The following is a 20,456-nucleotide window of genomic DNA, read 5'->3' as shown; positions in this document are numbered from 1 at the left end:
CAAAAAAAAAAAATGAACTAAACAAGGCCAAAAAAGAACAAAAGGAAGATATTTGTTTGCGCGACATTTGTTTAGTGTCACCTCTGTCTCCTCCGTGCAGCTCTGCCCTTCATGCGTCGCTCCCCCTCGGTATGTCGGTTTTTTTAGAAAGGAAACAATATTACTTCCCCGATCATCCCATCCAATCACCCTCTCCTCCTGCGATCCCGCTCCATCACGTGCACACCCCTCTCCCATGCTGCATCCACCTCGCCCACGTCGTTGCTCACCGGCCGAACAACACCAGGCCTCCACGCCCTCCAACAAACACCACACACCGCCGTGCGACGCTGCCTCTATGCCAACGAACCGTGAGATGTGACACCAACTCCACGACCTGCCTCGTTGCGCGCCACCGAACTGCGGGATGCGCCACCACCTTGATGCCGATGGATGCGCCACCGCTGGATCTTGGAGGGGCCAATGAGGGCGCCGCTGCTGTCCATGACGAGCTCTGCGAGGGCAGCGACCTTCCCTAGTGTGATGGTTGTGAGACTCTGCAAGGACAGGGGCACAGTTTGTATTTCCTTTGCCCTTCGTGTGATGTGCCTTTCACGTGCTCGATAGAATGCCCAGGAAAATAGGGCTGTCGTGACAACATTTTTCCTTACCATTTCCTTTGTTTGTGCAGATTGAACTAGACAAGTATGATTAGCACTCCTCGGTTCGCTTTTATACTTTTGTTCCAACTTCAACTGTTAATCTAATCTTCCTGCTCTATTAAGAAAATTCTATCTCTGAATCGATACATCGGAGTTTTTATTGTATCAACAAAGTATGACTTTCAAGCCTTATCTTTTAGGCCTTTGCAGTTGGGCAAGAAGGCAAACATTAATCCAGTGTTTCTTTTGCCAATTCAAATCCTGACAGAACTACCTCTGGTAGAAAAGGGTGCAACAAGAGCTCGAGGTAAATGGAGAGCACCATAAGGAGCAGGTGTCTGCTTATTAAATAGAATCTTTTTTTATAAAAAAGCAACACCCTTGATTTAAATTGTTTATTTATTGAACCCTTACTCTTTGGTGCAGCAAGTATACCTTTTATTTTTAGCTACATTTATTCACTCGTGTATTGCCTTACAGCTACATTTATTCACTCATGTATTGCCTTACTCCTTGCCTTATTTGGTTCCATGTTCTCTGAACAGAAAAATGCCCTATGCATATGCAATTCGGTATTGTTCCAGACATTGATGATTTTTGATATGAAACGAGCAAAACACTGACATCATCAACCAAGGCAACTGTTCAATAAAACCTCTATTCCTAATGAAACAGTTCATCTCATAGGGTATAAAATGATACGTTGTTGCATTAAGCTAAACTCGAATGTTCTTCTATTGAAGTCACATGTTTTGATTGCCTCATAAGATAATGATAGGTATGATACGTGATTCATGACAAATGCTTTGTGATATATTTGGTTTAAACATAATTAATAATATGATATGTCATAGTGGATAAAAGGAATGGTTCTATTTGCACCATGGTTATTCAGATAGTTTGGCTAAACCTAAAATTACTTTAATTTTGTATACTTGTTCTATGTCTCCGAGTGCCTTCTTAAGTCCTTATCATTATTCTTAAATTTTTCAGTGTCAAGATGTTCCACAGTTCTTTGTGTTTGTAAATATTAGCAACCGCTACACTCATTTATGTATTGCATGCAGTTGATTTTGTTTAACATGTATCCATCTATGACCTGAATATACCAGCATATCTTGACACAATCTTGGTGTTCTGCCTCATCTTTGGGGACAATGAAATTGGGGCCTGATAATGCAACTCTGTACCCATCCGTTGTGTGGTAGAACCACCCAAATTATATGGCCCACATGTACTGACATTGTCCTTAAGACCTCTGACTACTGCACATGAGAGTCATATAACTCAGATAGCCTGTCGGGTGCCCTCGTAGGACCCCGAATCATCTATATTTTTTAACTCATACAGGATCAACATGGAGTTACCACAACATTACAACATTTATTACAAAAATAACTTACATCGGAGTGTGGAAGATTTACAATGTGAGTTTACAAAATAAGATGGAGTATAAGCTTAACTAAGTTCCAAAATGTATGTAGAGTAGCGGAAGCAAATTAGGTGAAACATCTGAGGTAGAAGAGATGGACAAATCATGTCGCGCTCACTGATATGACCTCCATTAGCAGCATAAGTTAGCACCTGCAACAGGGGTTAACAAACCCTGAGTACAAAAGTACTCCGCAAGACTTACCCGGCGGAAAAGAAGAGAAACTCAGGATTAGCAAGAAACAAAGTAATTTTTGCATAAAGCTTACTAATAGTGGATCCTTACTTTTAGAGTTTTAGCTTCAAACGGGCCACCTTGAAAGGACGGTGAGGTTCCTGGGCCGCTGAGGTTCCCTGGCGGGTCCATGGCGGACGACCGCAAGGATGGGGAAGCCGGCTGGCGGCGGGTCCCCTTCGGCCGGCGGCGGGTCGCAACGACGGAGAGAGCGGCCGGCGGTGGGTCCCCTTCGCCCGACGCTGGCGATTCTTCGGCCAGCGTCGGGTCGCAATGATGGGGATCTCTCTGGGCGGCAACAGGGCGGGATATGGTGGCAAGGATAGGGATGGGGAGCGGGAGATTCAGGATGCGCGCGCGAAGATGACGAGGACGGCGCGGCTGCCGCCCGCACCAGATCAGGGATGAAATGAAATGTCACAGTGCTCATTTCACTTCGTTTCACCCGGGTCCCAATGCTTTGGAAACAGAGCGTCCACTTTTCACCGGGATGAAACGATTCTATTCTCTCCCATCCCTATTTCATGCAAATATTCCTTCTATGCTGATGTATCCCTATATTAAATGCGCATAAAACGCCTATGAAATGTCCATTGAGACTAGCCTAAAACTCATGTGGCTCGGTTGTCTAATTTAGGCCTTGTTTAGTTGGCAAAAAATTTGGTTTTTGACTACTGTAGCACTTTCGTTTTTATTTGACAAACATTGTCCAATGACGTAGTAATTAGGCTCAAAAGATTTATCTCACAAATTACAGGTAAACTGTGTAATTAATTTTTATTTTTATCTATATTTAATGCTTCATGCATACGACCAAAGATTCGATGCGACGGGGAATCTCTGTGACATAAAACTGCATTGAGATTGATGTTCAAAGAATCTTTCCTACACAAACGGCTTACGAAGTGGGGTGGAGGGAGTCTGCTATATTTATTAAAAAGCGAAAGGAAGGAAGCTCTCTCGGTTGGTCATCCCTCACTCTACGTGCAACGGTCGGAGAGTTCAAATGCAACCCAAAGTGGGTGGGCCCCGTGAGTTCCGTTGGAATTGGAATCCGAGGCTGTGGTGCGGGGCCCAAGGAGCAAGTCCGGCGGCCAGGGCAGGGCATTCTTCTCCGATTCAAAATCAAATCAGACGCCCCGCCCCATTTCCCCTCCTCCGCTCCGCTCCCCTCCTCTGCGTGCGTTTCATCAATCATCCATGGAGCCTTCCACCCCCACCCCCACCCCCACCCCCACCCCTCGCCGTGGCGGAGCCCCCGCCGACTACGCCGCCATGTCCCCCTCCTTTTCCCACACGCCCAGGAGCGGCGCCTCTTCCTCCGCCCACAAGCCCCCCACAAGCAGGCACCGGGATCGCGGCCCCCTCGTCTTCAACGGCAACAGTAACAGCAGCAGCATCAGCGCTGCCCAGCAGGCCTCGCAGCAGCAGCAAACCTCCACCTCCACCACCACCACCTCCTCCTCCAAGGGTTCTGGATCCGGAGGCGTCAACGTCCAGGTCCTCCTTAGATGCAGGTACATTAATTTTTTTTACCATAATAATATCCACTGCTTCCTAATTACAGTAATCAATACAAGTATGCATGCATCTACTAGCGTTTCTATAGACATCCCCACGATCAACCGATAGATCACCAGTGGAGCAGTATGTAATGCACTACACCTATGCCCCTTTTCCAGTACATGCCACTGTCTGATCGATCCACCAATGCAATGCCTGTCAATTGATCCATTGTATATCATTTATTTTACTTACTACTCATCGATTCAGCCTCACTGCATCATGTTCCTAGGCCATTGAGCGAGGAGGAACGCCGCATTGGCACACCTGTGGTGGTCACTTGCAATGACCAGAGACGGGAGGTTTCTGTTGCCCAGAACATCGCTAACAAGCAAATTGATCGCACCTTTGCATTCGACAAGGTAAATATGCCAACTGTATTATTCCACTTGTTGATCACTGCCACGCCCAGGCATTCATTTGACTGATTTATCAATCAATAACCAACTGAAACACGCAGGTGTTCGGACCAAAGTCCCAGCAGCAGGATGTCTTCAACCATGCTGTTGTGCCACTTGTCAGAGAGGTTTTGGACGGTTACAATTGCACAATATTTGCATATGGTCAGACTGGAACTGGCAAAACATACACCATGGAAGGAGGAGGGGGCAAAGCACTGGTAAATTTTTATTATATATATGCTCTGAATTCTGATGCAGTTTGTTTGCTGCTTCAACTGAGGTCATAACTCCACCCTCCACTTGCATTTCTGAAGAACGGTGACCTCCCATCTGATGCTGGTGTCATTCCAAGGGCTGTTAAGCGCATATTTGACATCCTCGAGGCACAGAGTTCAGAGTACAGCATGAAGGTTTCTTTTCTTGAGCTGTACAATGAGGAGCTCACTGATCTTCTAGCCCCAGAGGAATCTAAGTTCCCTGATGACAAGTCCAAGAAGCCTATGGCACTCATGGAGGATGGCAAGGGAGGAGTCTTTGTTAGGGGGCTCGAGGAAGAACTAGTTTCTTCAGCTGCTGAGATCTACAGGATACTGGAGAGAGGCTCTGCAAAGAGAAAAACTGCTGAGACTCTTCTCAACAAGCAAAGCAGTCGCTCACACTCTATTTTCTCCATCACCATCCATATTAAGGAATGCACACCTGAGGGTGAGGACATGATCAAGTGTGGAAAGCTTAATCTCGTTGACCTTGCTGGCTCTGAAAACATATCTAGGTCCGGAGCTAGAGACGTGAGTTTTCTTTTTTGGAGCTTCTGTTTCCTTTCCCACTTCATCACTATACCATGATCAAGCTGTACAAGTGAGTAGTACTTACATTGTTTCCATCTGTTTTTATAGGGGCGAGCTCGCGAGGCAGGAGAAATTAACAAGAGTCTGCTTACACTTGGGCGTGTTATTAATACTCTTGTTGAGCACTCTGGACACATACCATACAGGTCAAGCAAACATTAGTCATTCAGATTGTTTCTTGAGGCTGTCAGGCATCTGATATTTGCCTGCTATTCATGCAGGGATAGCAAGTTAACAAGACTATTAAGAGATTCTTTGGGAGGGAAGACAAAGACTTGCATCATAGCGACCATCTCACCTTCAGTACACTGCCTTGAGGAGACGCTAAGCACCCTGGATTACGCGTATCGTGCAAAACACATCAAGAATAAGCCAGAGGTTCTGCTTTTTTTATTGTTAAATTACCATTAATTGCAATGTAAACTTTCTCATGGATAACTGACTTTAATAACTTGCCCATGGTTTCCAGGTCAATCAGAAGATGATGAAATCTGCGCTCATCAAAGATTTGTATTTTGAAATGGACCGTCTCAAGCAAGGTATCCTTTTCTTCTTACAAACATTCAACACTGCTTATACTTATTGTTGAGAACTTCAGAAAAATACAAGAGGACCATTTCCCCTCCGAGCATGTGAGTTAATCTTGTGCTCTTGAAATGAAGATGGGTTGAATATTAACTGATTCTTGGAAACATGGTTACTGCTGGAGTGCTGGATGAATCTTACTATAGAATCCACCAAATGTGCTGAATGCTTCATGCATCTTATTCATCTCCTCAATTGTCAGAATTGTTTGACACCATGTACCTGAACACTGTTAAAAGTATGACAATTGCTCAGTTTAACTATAGATGAACATTTATGTCATCAAACTGTTTACCACATTCTTCCAGTTTTTTGAAAAATGCAGAGACCACAGATGCACATCTGTAGTATTATAGATACACTAAAATCTGCGATCACTATCTGTATATTATTGTTCATCAATTTTAATTTTCTGAAAAGCCAGATACTTCAAATAAGTACAGTTAGTAAATTTGGTTCCGCTTTTTGAACAGAACTTTATGCTGCAAGGGAGAAAAATGGTGTTTATATTCCAAGGGAACAATACTTAGCAGATGAAGCTGAAAAAAAGGTACTTATTCGCTTCATCACTTATGACATATTAGTGTGCATATTCTTCTATAGCATGACAGAGGAATTCTTCAGGCTATGTCAGAGAAACTGGATCGTTTGGAGCTTATTTTGGAATCGAAAGATAAGGTATGCCTTTAATTCAGTTAGAGGATCTGTATCTTGCTGAAAAAAATAATGCTATAATTCGGAATCTGTAACTGTACCAGCAATTAGAAGACCTTCAAGGACTCTATGATTCTCAGAAAGTTCTGAGTGCAGATCTAAGTGATCAACTTCAGACATTGCATGTATGTGTGCTGTATACTATATACTTGTATTGTCATATTTCTGTCATATAATTGAGTAATGATGTTTGTATTTACAACTTCTCATCTTTTTGCAGAAAAGAATGAAGGAAATAGAGTGCACCCTAGCGGATCTTGAAGCGAAATACATGAAGGCAAATAATACTATTAAGGAGAAGCAATATTTGATAGAAAATCTTCTTAAATCAGGTTAGAATTTGCCCCTTCAAGGCAAAGCTTATCATAATGAAGACTTCATTGATTTCTATATGTGTTTGCATATGAAATGTGTTGCATAGGCTTAATTAAGCATTTGATAAGGTTCTCTAGCTTTCTGCGTACAGAATGCATGTGAGTAATATTACTAAAATACTGTTTGTTTCATTCCATTTTGCCTTGATACACCTGCACTGTGTTATTTTCATACTTGCAGAAAATGTTCAGATTTTTGGCTGAGTTATTATGCTTACCATTTCTCTTACGTCCTTCTTTTTTAAATGTCTTCAGAAAAAGTTCTTGTTGGTGAAGCACAAAGACTCCGATCAGAGCTGGAGAATACAGCAGGGGATCTATATGGGCTATTTTCAAAATTAGGTCTGCCTCCATTTCTCTTTCTCCCTCCCTCTTTCCTTTCTCAATTTAAATATTTATATTCATTCTTGGTACCAATTTTCAGAAAGGAAGGAAAAGATCGAAGATACAAATAGAAGTACAATTCAACATTTCCATTCCCAGCTGACTCAAGACATTAGTGTCTTGCATAGAACAGTCTCAACCTCGGTCTCTCAACAGGAGAGCCAACTAAAATCACTTGAAGAAGAGATGCAATCTTTTGTCACCTCAAAGTGCAAGGTGCACCAAAAAGCAAACATTTGGTTATCAGTTCATTCTTTGTCTGTATAAGTCTAACAATGCCGCATTTTCTTAGGTTGCTGGAGAACTTCAAGAGCATGTAAGAAAGCTCAAAGAGAGCTTCAATTCTAGGATAGAAGAATTGCATGGTTTTGCAAATGAACTCAAGCATAAATCTGTGTTGAGCTTTGAAAACCTTAATTCGCAAGTTATCACACACACATCTGGCCTTGAGGATGTAAGTGTACTTAATTATCTTGAAATCCTCATATTATGCTCATCATCTTTATTTTTGTTACCTATTTTTGTAAACACATACTGAGAATTCTTTGGGGTGCAGTGCATGAAGGGCCTGTTGGTTGATGCTGACCAAATACTCATTGCACTACAAAATGGGCTTTCTCAGCAAGAAGTGAACTTTGCTACATTTATTGAGCAGCAGCATGAGGTTCATTATTTATTACAAAATTCTAATTTTTTACCTATTTATTAAGCTTGTATTGTTGATTACAGTAGTATAAGAAAAACTTGTGCTCATACAGGGGCTCTCTAGAAATTTGGAGAGAACAAAGTCTGTTTCGACGACTACAATAAACTTCTTCAAAACTATAGATTCCCATGCATTGGAGCTCATAAAGATTTTGGAAGAATCACAGATGGAACATCAAAAGCAACTCTTCCAGCTTCAGAAGAAGTTTGAGGTAATATTCTGTTACAGCTGTAAGTTTCTCATTAGTCTGTAAGGATCTGTTTGTATGATTTGTTATCTTATGACATGAAATGGATTCAGGCCTTTGTTGCTGATGAAGAAAAGTACTTGATGGAGAAGGTCACAGGGTTATTTGCAGAATCGAATGCTAGAAAGAAAAATATGGTATATTTCATTCACTTCAATAGCTGGAGGATGCCTAATAATGTATAGGTCACTACTGTGTGGCCCTTTGTTGTCATAAACCAATGCATATGTGCATACTGTTATTTGGTCATCCTAGTCAATTTTTTTTCAGAGAAACATCTACTTGTGCAACAGCTGAAAACCAACTACTGAGCTGACTGAGTGACATATATGTGTCATTTTACCAGGTTCAAGATGATATATGCAGCCTCAATAGGACTGCTTCTGAGCGTTCAAACAATTTACAAACTGAAACTACCAAGCTTCATGATTTTACATCTTCTATGAAAGAGCAATGGGAAGCCTACATGAAGAGAACTGAAGAGGCATTCCAACAAAATGTATCATCTATTGAACAGAAACGATGCTTCTTGGTAGGGAATTTGCAGCAGTGGTAAGTAGTCTATCTCAACAGTTCAATTGTTGATTTCATGAGAATCTTAGAACATGGAAACTATTATTGTACAGCAAGGGAAGGGTAGAATCATGTTCAGAACAATGGATTACGGCACAAAATTTGGTGTTGGCGCTTGGAAGAAACAATGCAGAAGCCATTGGTTCAGTCATAAGGTAATTGATACTGACAATTGAAGTTTGTTTTGTTTGATAAATACTTTGAAGAGAAGAAACTTGAACTTGTTGTAAGCTAAACATATGTGCATCCTTTGAATGAAGTGCTGGGAATGAGGTGAGCAACCAACTGGATGCAAGATTTTCATCTGCTGTCACTGCTGGGTTTGAAGATAGTGACATTTCAAGCAAATCCCTTCTTAGTTCTTTTGACGGTACTATTTCCGCACAGTGCCACATCTTTCTTTTTCCAGTACATGCATCTTCTGTTGTCTAAAATTTCCTGCAAATTGCTGATTTCTTTCCCAGATTCATTAAAATTGGACCATGGTATTTGCGACAATGTGAAATCCATCGTGATGACATCCAGAACAGAACTTCATGACTTAGAACATGGTCACTATGAGAAGACAAAAGTAGTAACAGGGAATGCCGATAGATCTCTGGGAGATGATTATAAGGTTAGCAATATTTGTCTGCTGGGAACATATGTATTGTAGTTTGTTTACCTGCTGAAGCATGATGGTTCCTTAGTTTTCTAATATCGAAATCTGTGTTTTATGGGCCAGGTGGATGAAGCAACTTGTTCAACACCGAGAAGGCGTGAGATCAACATTCCGGACAGCCAATCGATCAGGGGGTTGGTAACCCCCCTTGATGATCTCGTGAAGGCATTTTGGGACAGCAGAACACCGACGAAGCTTGCTTTAACTGGAAACGGGAAGCAGCAGTTGGCAGGGTCGACGACACCCGAAACACAGAGAGCCCCTCTTGCCGCGATAAACTAGGTGCATCATTGCTGTATAGACAAAGTTTCAGGTGGCAGTGTCTTGGAATTGAACCATTAAAAATCTGCAGTTGGTGTGGTCAAGTAATATTGATCAAGAAGGTTGAGAGAAGTTAATGGTAAAGGCCTATCTGTTTATATGCATATTTTGTTCAGGGTGTTAGGTGTATGTATGTGTCTTCAGATTCATCATCCAATGTATGATTGATACTAGCAGGCTGTACACTAGTGAATGGAATCATACATGTATGATAATGCTAAAAAAAATGTCGTCGTTGTTTGATGAGATCCAGAGTGAATCAAGCACTGATACGTAGCTAGCCTGCTTGTTTCCATATTTTTTTGGTACTCTTGTTTTCAATAGAGAGTGCGCAGGTACCTTCCTCTCGAGTAATAAAGTTAACTAGTAGAAAGGAAAAGGCAAATGATACATATATGAGTATAAACTAACAATAAATTAAAGCCAGCAGCATCTCTACTCTACCCTACCCATGCATGCATCTATATATATCTATCCATCTAAGGGTGGCAGCTGTGGTGATGATCAGTTATACTGATGGAGGAGACTCCAAGGTAGGCGGCCAGCATCTCGTCGTCGTCGCCACAGAGCTCTGCTAGGTTGATGCCCTCCTGCACTGCCGGCCACCACTCCGGCGCGGCTGCTGCTGCTGCTGGGACATGGTCTGCAACTGCATCCGCCGCCTCCGTCTCTGAGTAGTCGCCGCCATTGCGCGCGAAGCGGCCCTTCACCCGGGGGCGACTGTCTGCGAGCGTCTTCCTGCACGCGTACTGCGCCGCCATTCGATCATTTGCGTATGATATAATTAGCTAGGACTAGGATATGTTGCAGCAGGCAGACCGTGATCTTCTTTTGGAAGTTGCGTTGGTTGCGCTTGCTCCGGTACTTGTCGATGCGCTCCCGCCGCTCCTCCGCGGTGTACCTTGTTGCCGCCCCAGCCTTGTGCTCCTCCTCCTGGTCCCGTACGATGAGGTCTCCCGTGCTCAACGCCCGGCGAAACGACGTTGCTGCTGCCATGCCGGACGACGAGGTGGTGATGGCGTGCAGCTGGCTGCTGGCCATGGGTGGAGGAACAATAATGCCAGGTAGGGGATAGTGAGACATGTAGTTCGACTGCGGCGGCGGCAGCGATGGAGAAGGCAAGAATGCTCCTCCACTGGCCAGCAAGGCGTCTGGCCGTGAGGAAAGGACGGGATCACCAGCTTTGAGCTCACCATCAACGCAATAACATGTGGAATTTGCCCAGTGATGGTGTTGCTGATACATGCCTGTGGTCTGCGGGTGCTATTATTATGTGGTGACAGCTGACAGGTAGGAAGTGAGGCGTGCATATTGCTTCCCTCTTGGGTTTTATAGACCTCATTCAACCAACACATATGCAGCAGGAGAAGAGGAGACCAACATACTACATACACAAGCAATGAGCCACAGGTGCTAGTGCTGCACTGCATCCACGGCTAGCTGCCACAACCTAACAAGTAAGCTGGTGCGCATACAAGCGCAGGCGCAGCAGCTTTGCTGAATTTTGGGCGTGCACTGCACAACCACAATGCAGGGCAGGAATTCTCCAATGTTATATATGCACCAAGGAATTGGATCAATGCAGCTGGCACCAAAAAGCACAATGCGTGCGTAGTGTAAATTCTGACAATGAGAATCTCAATAGATTGTGAGCACAGCACATGAGCAACACCAAAGCTGGAAATCGGAAATAATTTAAGGACAATAGTGGTAACGATTCTATCTATATTTCCATTCAAGGAGGCATGAGTAAGTTTGGAGATTACGCTTATACCTTTTCGGTTCCACTGATATCCTTAAAATGATACTCCTATCCCGTATGCCCTGTGCTGCTGTTCCACCAGGACAGACACATGCTCAACTTGCAGTTGACCACACCGCAACTAAGGGGCAGGACCTACCACTACCACTCCATGTATGGGTCCAGGTTCTGGGGAGGGAATCAACATGCAAAACGTTTGCCTGATTCTAGCATCCCCAATCATTCCCTAATCAGAGTAATGAGATGCATGGACACATATGCAAAGGTAAGCAACACATGCATTTACTTCATTTACATCCAGATTTGGAGAAACAAAGATCATTGCAAAGGAAGCTCACCGAATGATGGTCGCAATTAAATGCAAAAGCATCCTTGAAAAGACTCGTGACCCTACAAAGTCCACCGCACTTGGCTCTCATATGATGAGCTTCCAAAATCAGAAGTGACATCTCCCAAGATTTTCCATGCAGTTAGTTCATTTACATCCAGGTTTCGAGAAACAAAGGTTATTGAAAAGGAAGCTCACTGAATATGATCGCAATTAAACACAAAATCATCCATTGAAAAGACTTTGTCCCTACAAAGTCCACCGCACTGGCTCATATGATGAGCTTCCAAAATCAGAAGTGACATCTCGCAAGATTTTTGGTGGGGGACGAAGAAATGGTATGATACCGCCTTTGAATAATGCAGCCTACAGCAAGGCTGAGCCCCACAAGAATCAGTTTTGTTTCGAGCAACTATTGGGCACAAGTTTCCTGCTATTGACCCAGGACGCTGTTTTCAGTTGGCAATTGGTTGGTAACATCACTGGAGTGTCCTTGCACCAATCCCAGCACTCCCTGCTCCTATTATGGCCGCAGCTTCTCGCGAATCCCTACAGTAGCCCACTCAAGAATTGCGTGTCACGTTGGCATAGCCATATGCCCTGACGACTTGAAGTGGCCTTAGCCAACCGACAAGATAAAGTCAAAGGGCACCATAGATCTGTTGTCCTTTGACATGAGCCAAATTGCTTGTGCACACCACAATTCTTACGACTTCCTTTTACATCCAACCTGCATCGATTTCAAGATACCAAAGCAACCACACATTAAACCACTGATACTTCACTGCATAGAAAGAGAAAAACAAGTATTTCATAAGCCAATGCCTCTTTGTCAAGCAACACATCAACAAATCATTCATGTAAGATAATGAAAACAAGTGGGAGTAAAAGGATAGCGTGCAGTTCTGCTAGAATTTCCTTTTCTTCTACTAGGTCAATTATAAGAATAGTCACACCACTATAGCATGAGTGGTGATGCAATGATTGTTTAGTTGATGTGCACGGAGAATTTATTGACTACATAGATACAAAACTATTGAAATAATTGGTATTCAAGTACAGAGAAGTTCATTTAATTCCAATAGGAATACTAATATAAAATTGCAAATCACTATTCAAATGAAATGAAGTTAAGAATAACCAACCGGCCATTTCAAATGTAATAAGCTTTAGCTGAAGGAGGCCACATAGATGGAGGGCTGATAAGACCTCCCGTTCTGGTGGGATGTGTCATAGAGGAAAGATTTTGGTCCTGCCCAAAATCTTCTTCCAGGTGCAAGTGTGGTGTGGCTATGGCTCTTTATCACGATCATGGTATAGAAGCATGGTCATTTCATGGTTCATGTGCTATGCTGTAATAGCTAACCAGTTATAGTGGAATCTTATACCATTATAATAGGATATTGCTGTTTGGCCTCCAAAAATAATGCTATTAACTGTTACTGCATCCAAAATCAGGAAATAAATGCTTTTGAAAAGCCACTGCAATGAAGCGGAGCTTACTGTACTTTATCTGCACTTATCTTCCTTTCCAATACAGTCTATCTTTAAAGAGAAAATTGTTAGTAGTTCATGTTTAATCCCTAAACTACATCCATAGAATACTAAGTAGAAATGAAAGAAAACAAGAAATATGCACATCCAACTCAATCTTTCCAGAGGCATTTGAGAACAGCATAGCTCATCTTGTAGTTGATTTGCTATACTATGGCAACATGGGCGCACCATATGCTACAATGTCTGTTTACAAAAATTTATAATTCTGCAGGCTCCACCATGCCAGGTACTAAAAGGACATTACATTTTGTATAAAAAGAATATATGATGAATCCAGTTTTAGTAACCATTGCTTCATATTATTTCAAGGCAATCACTACAAAACATAACATTTTTACTGGCTCAGTATTGTTAGGTATAGAGGATATCAGGATGAGTAGGAATAACATAATGCTACTTCAGAGAGCCTACAAAGCCTAAGAATAACATAATGGCCATACATGGTGGTCACGTGCAGGTTTATTTTTCAGTTAAGGAAGAAGCTGCTCCAATTGAGGTGCTATATGTAAGGTGTTTCAAGGCTAGACATGCAAACACTTTCAAATGTTTTTTTTAGTTACATATGCATACACCACATTGATGATTATACACATTTGTTAGTGTAGAGCATCCTGTAATAAGGATCTAGCAACAAATGCCAACAATATTTATTTCAACAATATGAAATCATGTTTCACAGGCAGTGAAGATTTAAGTGTCAGATAGACCCATGGCAGGCTGATCAAAGGATTGAGTTAATAGTTTATCCTCCTAATTTCAGTGTTCAGTGTTAGCATGACAGAACACTTCATGAGCAAACATGCAGCCAAATGTTTTTGTTCCATTTACAATAAAGTCAATAATACTTGGTAAAAATGTAACTACCTAATAAGAATAAAATTAATGCAGAATTACTAAGCCTGCTAAGTGAAAAAGATAAATCATATTGTTACTGCAACTTTGCACATTTGCGAAACAGTAAAACCAACACTAGTTTTCCCTAATCTATATTTCTATTTATTTCCAGAACCATGGTACTATCAGTCAATGATCAAACTTAAAACATATCTACTGCAATATTCACCAGATTTCATGAGCTTGTGTATTAAAGGTAGTGAGCCAGGTGAAACTGCCAGTCCCATTAGTCCTTGGTCAGATCGGTATGTATCTTAATTTATCCAAAGTTAATTTGATCAAACTCACCAAACATGAAAGTAGGAACCAAAAGGAGAGTTTTACTATACATTGTACAAAACATGAAAGTTGAGATTTGTAGTGGCACTGGAGAAAGTTAGACCTAGGTTACATATGGGCGAATCAAAAACAGAAAATTTTCCACCTTTCAGGTATGGCTCTGTTTTCCATATGACCATATGTACAACGCAACTGATTGGTAAACGGATTTGCATTTCAGATCAAAACCTTAAAACGAGATTTCTTGATCTTCCCTTGTAACATAATGATTCAGGGGTGGTAATTGACAGCAAACTCCTGTCAGAGTGAAATAAAACCTCATAAACGTTTGATCAGTCCTCTTACTTTGCATATTTTCTTCTTGAAACAAACGGACCGAAGAAAGCCCAAGAAAGGAAGATAAGCTGGATGGTGCGGCCTTAGTTTATGTCTTCGTTTTTCTGCAAAAGCAATAATAATATAGACTTGTTCAGAAGATAGATATAATATCAACTTATTTTTTGCTTTCTATAGAATCAAATCCTTTTCACAAAACAAGATGATAACCCCCCCCCCTTCTGATTGCCTTTCCCTTATAAAAGAAAGATGACAGAAACCCCATTGTATCATCTCAAGAAACTAGAGAATTAACAGAGAAAAAATATGCAATACAAAACGTCAGTATGCACCCCTTACAAAAGAAAGATGACAGAAACCCCATTGTATCATCTCAAGAAACTAGAGAATTAACAGAGAAAAAATATGCAATACAAAACGTCAGTATGCACCATAAATAAATGAAACAATTCTGAATAATAAAGAGTAGAAAGATTAGGAGTGTTCCAAAAAAAAATTAACAAAAAGAATAGTCAAGGCATCATATCTTACCTGATCTGACTGTGGACATCCCAGCCTTACCACTTGGATAAGGAAATTTTAGAAGTAGCTCATGTGTTTTAGCAATACTTTTATCCAAAGAAGCATTTATGTCCTTAGAATTCTGTTCTTTCAGCTCATCACTTTCACAGCTTGCACCAGTGCTTCTTCTATGAATAGTTGAGCTGATCTCCTGACCATGGGATGCAGGTTCCACTGAAATAGATGTTCTTGTTTTTGTGTCAACGGATTCTGCTTCATTTTCCACAGTTTGTATTATGTTTTCATCCCTACTTTGCTCTACTTTCCCCTCCATGACTTTCGGCTGAATTATAACATCCCAGCATAATTCATGACTTGGGTAAAATGAAAGATCGGATGATGCCTTGTCATCTACCCCACACGAGGGACACTCCAGTGGTTCTAAAGTACCTCCGCAAGCCACATTATCAGCTTGCATTCCATTAGACATGTCTGAATCCTTGTCCTCAGGCCAAACATCAGCACCAGAAGAAATTTCATGAACCTCACTCACACCAGAGGTGCAATCAGTGTGATATTTCATATAAGACTTATCATTAGTTACCATTTCACTAGAGTGACTTGGCCCCTGATCCTCAAGACTAGTACCAGAAAGCTCTATGCCATGGGGAAGAGCAGAACATGCTAGCTTCGTACTAGTATCAGAGGTTGAAGGAATATTGTCACCAACAACAAGTTTTGGCCTACATGATTCTATTGTATCTATTTCCATTGCATTCTGCACGAATTCAACATGCTTAGCATTAATTTTTGGGCCAGCAAAACAACCTTTATCAGGCTGCACAAAAGGATTCACAAAAACTTCATTGTTTTCGGCCTTCTCAATTATAGCATTCTGATAATTGAAAGATGCAGATGCTGGCAAGATAGATTGGCCAGAATCTGTCAGGACTTCAGTTCTGTCAACTTGTAGTGTCTCTTCTTGAGTTTCAGATGGGATTTGATCTTGATCACTAGGTTGTTCTGATAGTTTAGCAAAGACAGACACATCAGGATTGTGAGGTTTTTCGTGTGACCCTTCTATTACACCACATATGGGTGAACCAGGAAGTTCATCAAAGTTGGAAGAAGGTTCCAGCTGATTTGCTCCTACTTCAGACAATACAGAATTCCAACCAATCCAATCAGCAAGCTTGAATTTTGTTGAAGTCAACTCTTCATTTGGTAATAGTCTGTCAACTCTAATTGTTCCTTTGTAGAAGTGTTTCTTCCTCATAGCCTTCAAAACAAGTGACCTGACAATGAGAAAATGGCACAAAATCGCACCACAGTTAAATCAACATTTGCTGTCCTTTTAAATGGAAAGTAGGTAGCGTAAATTGACAGAATGGCTGGTTCCAGGTTGCAATCAGAGAACTGAACTCAATAAAACAAAAGGCTGCTATTTTTAACAGCAAAAGATGCTCTTTGCACAGGGGTTACTGCACGAGCCAAAACTAACCCAATCAGTAGCGTAAATTGACAGAATTGGTTACCATGCATGATTTCTGAGACAAGGGGCTTGACAAATGAATAGCTCACCTGCAGTTTGTGGACATAGCAGCTTTTGCTCGGTCAATGGGAATGCCAAGTAAATAAGCACATAGGTTGATGACATCGTAGGGGCCTCTGATCTGGGAGGCAGTATGAGCAGCGCTTGAGATGATGAGATTTTTTCCTTTGGTCCAGTCCACCAAAAGCTGAAAATAAATAGGATGGTTCTATTATAGATACATAGAAGTTGTATGTAACACATGGTGTCTGAAAATAGGTGAAAACAATGTTGGATCATGGGGTAGCAGTATATAAAAGAACATTGACCTTGACTTCAGCTATGAGGCTCCTCTTGGCATTGACGTCAGTAGAAATGAGTGGGGAGTAGGTGATCTCGAAATGCAGCCCCTTTTGCAGGGCAAGCTTGAGCATGGGGAGCTTGATGCAGAATGGCAGCTTACCGTGGGAGGAGAAATCGATGGAGATGAGATCAAGGTGTTGAGCTGAGAGGGGTGCCTGACAGAGGTGATCGAATGCGGCCTGGGTGAGGGGGCGGGCTGCGACGAGGTCGTATGTACGGAGGAGGCCGGAGGCGGAGGGGGCGAGCGCGGAAGCGGTGGCTGCAGCGGAATCGAGGGAGAGTGTGATACGGGTGTACTGGCGGAAGGGCTCGGCGGCGGAGGAGGCGAGGCGGCGGCGATGGAGAGCGGCGAAGGATGGGAGCGGGAGAGAAGAGAGGGGCGCGAAAGGCTCGGTGCGGCAGCGGTGGGAGTCGGCGAGGAGGCCGCGGTGGGGGTGGTCGAGAGCGACGGCGGCGTAGCCGAGCTCGAGAGCGCGCGCCGTGGAGGCTAAGAGTTGGAAGCGGGAGGAGGGAGAGGAGATGGAGTTGCCATCGCCTCCGTCACCGGAGGTGGAGGACGGGAGGAGGCTGAGGTCGTAGAAGAGGAGCGGCGCCGCCATCCCCGCCTTAACCAACAACTGCGGCGCGGAAAGGCCAACCAAGGGACGGAGGAAGAAGACGAGACGAGTAGCAATAGCATGGACCTTCCTTCGGCCCAGGAGCCCATTAACAACCACTAGAAGGAAGCAGGCCAGGCCCATGATAATAAAACATTAGGTGCATTTTGGAAACGGTTTTCACTAATGTAGCATGAATGCACGATAGTATATAGACATCTCCCAACCAAATCAACACACAACCCTGTCCCACTGCTGATTGATATACCTCCCTCTCTTCCACCTTCAACTCCATTTGTCTGTCTCATGGGGCAATTATTTGCAAAGACAATTGTTGTACATTAAACCTTTTCTCTTTGAAATGAATACTATTGTTTTTACTTCTCTGCTTGAAGCCAAGATGTTAACTAATTGATTGTTGATTAATCTCTCAGCTCAGCACACAAGTGAATGTTTTGACTGGCTAATTACTTGTATAGAATATGATATTATTGATAATGCAAAAAAGAATTACATATCTCGTCATAGCCAGTCTATTAATAACAACACTGACTTGGCCACTTGGGTCGACAATCTGACTGTCCTTTTTACTAATGATTTCCTTATATTTACTACCATAAGACAGTGGAATATTGCTTAGCTCTCTTCAACAAACATACTCCCTCCGTATAAGATTTAGATGTCGTTTAGGACAGCGACATGGTTTCCAAAACACAATTTTGACCTCTTATTTTCATAAAAATATTTAGAAAAAAATAATATATGTATATTTTTATGAAAGTATTTTTTTAAGATAAATCTATTTATATAATTTTTACATTTGCAAACTCAACAATTGAAAAGTTGTTGATGATTTATATTCTCAATGTTTGACCTAAATTAAATATTGTCCAAAACGAGGTCGGAGGAAGTATTGTACAGAGTAAATGGGAAATTGGAGGATACGAGCCATTTTATTTTCCCAGAGAGTTCCTGCAGTTGGTGAGGCAACATCAGCTTACCTGAATTTAAATAGACTAATAATAAGAAGTATTAATAAGTGAAGAGGAATCTGACTAGGTCAATAAGGGCAGCTAGCATAGCACTGTCAGTGGCATGAAAAAGGAGCAGTACTTACTGGGTCAAACAAACTGGAGGAGGAGTTAAGAATACCCAACAGGCAGCACCGGAGTGTCAGTGTGTGGCTCAGGTGTGCAGAGCGCACCGGACGCTGGCACCAAACGCTGGGCGGTTAATGTTCGAGCGTCCGGTGGTGCGTGACGTTAGCAAGTGCGTGCTTGGTGTTTCTGACTGAAGAGCACCGGACGCTCAGGGTGCGTCCGGTGGCTTACGTCCGGTGACCGTGCGAGTTTGCGGAGCTCTCTGCGCACGGGTCCGGTGTGCACCGGACGCGTCCGGTGTGTTGCAGTAGAGCGTCCGGTGGTGCTGTGTCAGGCACGAGCGCGTGGTAGCCGTTGGCGGTAACGGTCGAGTTCAAACGGCTAGTGACACGTGGCTGACGCCTGAGCACCGGACGCTGGGAGTTGAGCGTCCGGTGGCTCCCTGTTAGCGTCCGGTGACCTTGTGTTTTGCTCAGTGAAGGGGCAACGGCTAGTTTAGCCCTTGGGGCTATAAATAGAAGTGGTGACCGGCCTTGGCTGGTGCTGAGCACCCTTGGGACTTAGTGTCCATGCTTGGGGAGTGCTAGTGAAGCCTCTAACTCACATATGCTTGATAGTGATCATCCGATTATGTGAGTGAACGATTCTAGTGCGTTGCATTGAGAGATTGCATCGAGTGGCACTAGGTGTTCGTGTTGCAAGCCGGTGGTGCTTGTTACTCTTAGAGGTTGCCACCTCCTAGACGGCTTGGTGGCTTGTGACTCTGTCGAAGCACGCAAGGAGATTGTGCGGTGCTCCGGAGAAGAGATTGTGAGGGGTACGGTGCTCACCCCATGGGGATCGCAAAGAGCAACTCTAGTGGATTGCTTGTGGCTTGGAGGATCCCCATCTTGAGAGTGGATGTGCGGCACCCGGTGAGGGTTTGGCTTTGGAATGCCAATTAGCTCGTGATCCATCAAGTGGGTGTATCGCTACAACGAGGACGTAGCTTAGTGGCAACCAAGTGAACCTCGGTAAAAATCACCGTGTCAACATTGTCTACTCTTCTCGGTGGTTTGCATTCGCTATACACGAGTTTGTATTTACATTCTTTATATACTTATGCTTGTGTAGTTGCTTTTGTAATTAGTTAAGCTTGTGTAACTTGCTAGTTACCTTCTTGCTTGTGTAGCTAGAAATAGTTCCCTTGCATGGCCAATTCGGTTTGTGTAACCTTGTTAGTCACATTACTTAGTTTGTGTAGCTAAGTAAGTTGCGCTCTCTAATTTGGCATTAGTTGCCTTGTTATTGAGCTTGCTAGTGAGCTTAGGCTTTGCTTTGCCTCACTAGTTTGTGTAGGAGCTCCCCCGGTTTGCTAAGTACTAGTTGCATAGGTTTGTGTGACCTTGCTTCTAGAATTGGTTAGGTGAGCTCTTGCTAAGGTAGCACCTTGTTTGCTTGTTTAGGATCATTTACAAGGTGCTAGAGAACTTAGATAGAGGGGTGTAGTCTTGGCTAGGCCGATAGATTTAATGCCGCATTTGTT

At 42.8% G+C, this 20,456-nt stretch overlaps 2 protein-coding genes and 1 long non-coding RNA gene across 6 annotated transcripts; 2 read left to right on the top strand and 1 right to left on the bottom strand.

The window, feature by feature from the left end:
* On the top strand, positions 101 to 789 carry LOC110435554. Its single transcript, XR_002453291.1, has 2 exons — positions 101 to 555; positions 671 to 789. It is a non-coding gene; the product is annotated as an uncharacterized LOC110435554 (long non-coding RNA).
* LOC8059221 (kinesin-like protein KIN-5A) lies at positions 3,493 to 9,950 on the top strand. Its single transcript, XM_002450038.2, has 22 exons — positions 3,493 to 3,824; positions 4,103 to 4,232; positions 4,331 to 4,489; positions 4,586 to 5,059; positions 5,168 to 5,265; positions 5,341 to 5,497; positions 5,589 to 5,658; positions 6,178 to 6,254; positions 6,329 to 6,382; positions 6,463 to 6,543; positions 6,639 to 6,750; positions 7,048 to 7,134; positions 7,217 to 7,392; positions 7,469 to 7,630; positions 7,733 to 7,840; positions 7,935 to 8,093; positions 8,183 to 8,266; positions 8,476 to 8,681; positions 8,756 to 8,857; positions 8,963 to 9,072; positions 9,167 to 9,318; positions 9,427 to 9,950. Exons 1-22 carry the CDS (start codon positions 3,508 to 3,510, stop codon positions 9,643 to 9,645), a joined length of 3,294 nt encoding a protein of 1,097 aa, XP_002450083.2. The 5' UTR covers positions 3,493 to 3,507; the 3' UTR covers positions 9,646 to 9,950.
* LOC8079950 lies at positions 11,789 to 17,879 on the bottom strand. 4 transcript variants are annotated; one of them, XR_002453428.1, is made up of 5 exons: positions 17,202 to 17,879; positions 16,923 to 17,080; positions 15,372 to 16,636; positions 14,650 to 14,944; positions 11,789 to 12,504 (listed from the first exon to the last, which is right to left on the bottom strand). XR_002453428.1 is itself a non-coding variant. In XM_021461398.1 (5 exons), the coding sequence occupies exons 1-5, from the start codon at positions 17,832 to 17,834 to the stop codon at positions 12,556 to 12,558; spliced, it is 2,154 nt and encodes a 717-aa protein (XP_021317073.1). In that variant the 5' UTR covers positions 17,835 to 17,879; the 3' UTR covers positions 11,789 to 12,555. The 4 variants fall into 4 exon arrangements, 3 of the variants coding, with proteins under 3 accessions (XP_021317073.1, XP_021317072.1, XP_021317071.1); XM_021461398.1 differs by having other exon boundaries at positions 11,789 to 12,558; positions 14,850 to 14,944; XM_021461397.1 differs by having other exon boundaries at positions 14,850 to 14,944.

This window comes from Sorghum bicolor, chromosome 5 (assembly GCF_000003195.3).
Source record: "Sorghum bicolor cultivar BTx623 chromosome 5, Sorghum_bicolor_NCBIv3, whole genome shotgun sequence".
NCBI lineage: Eukaryota > Viridiplantae > Streptophyta > Magnoliopsida > Poales > Poaceae > Sorghum > Sorghum bicolor.
This window is presented reverse-complemented; position numbering and strand designations above follow the sequence as displayed.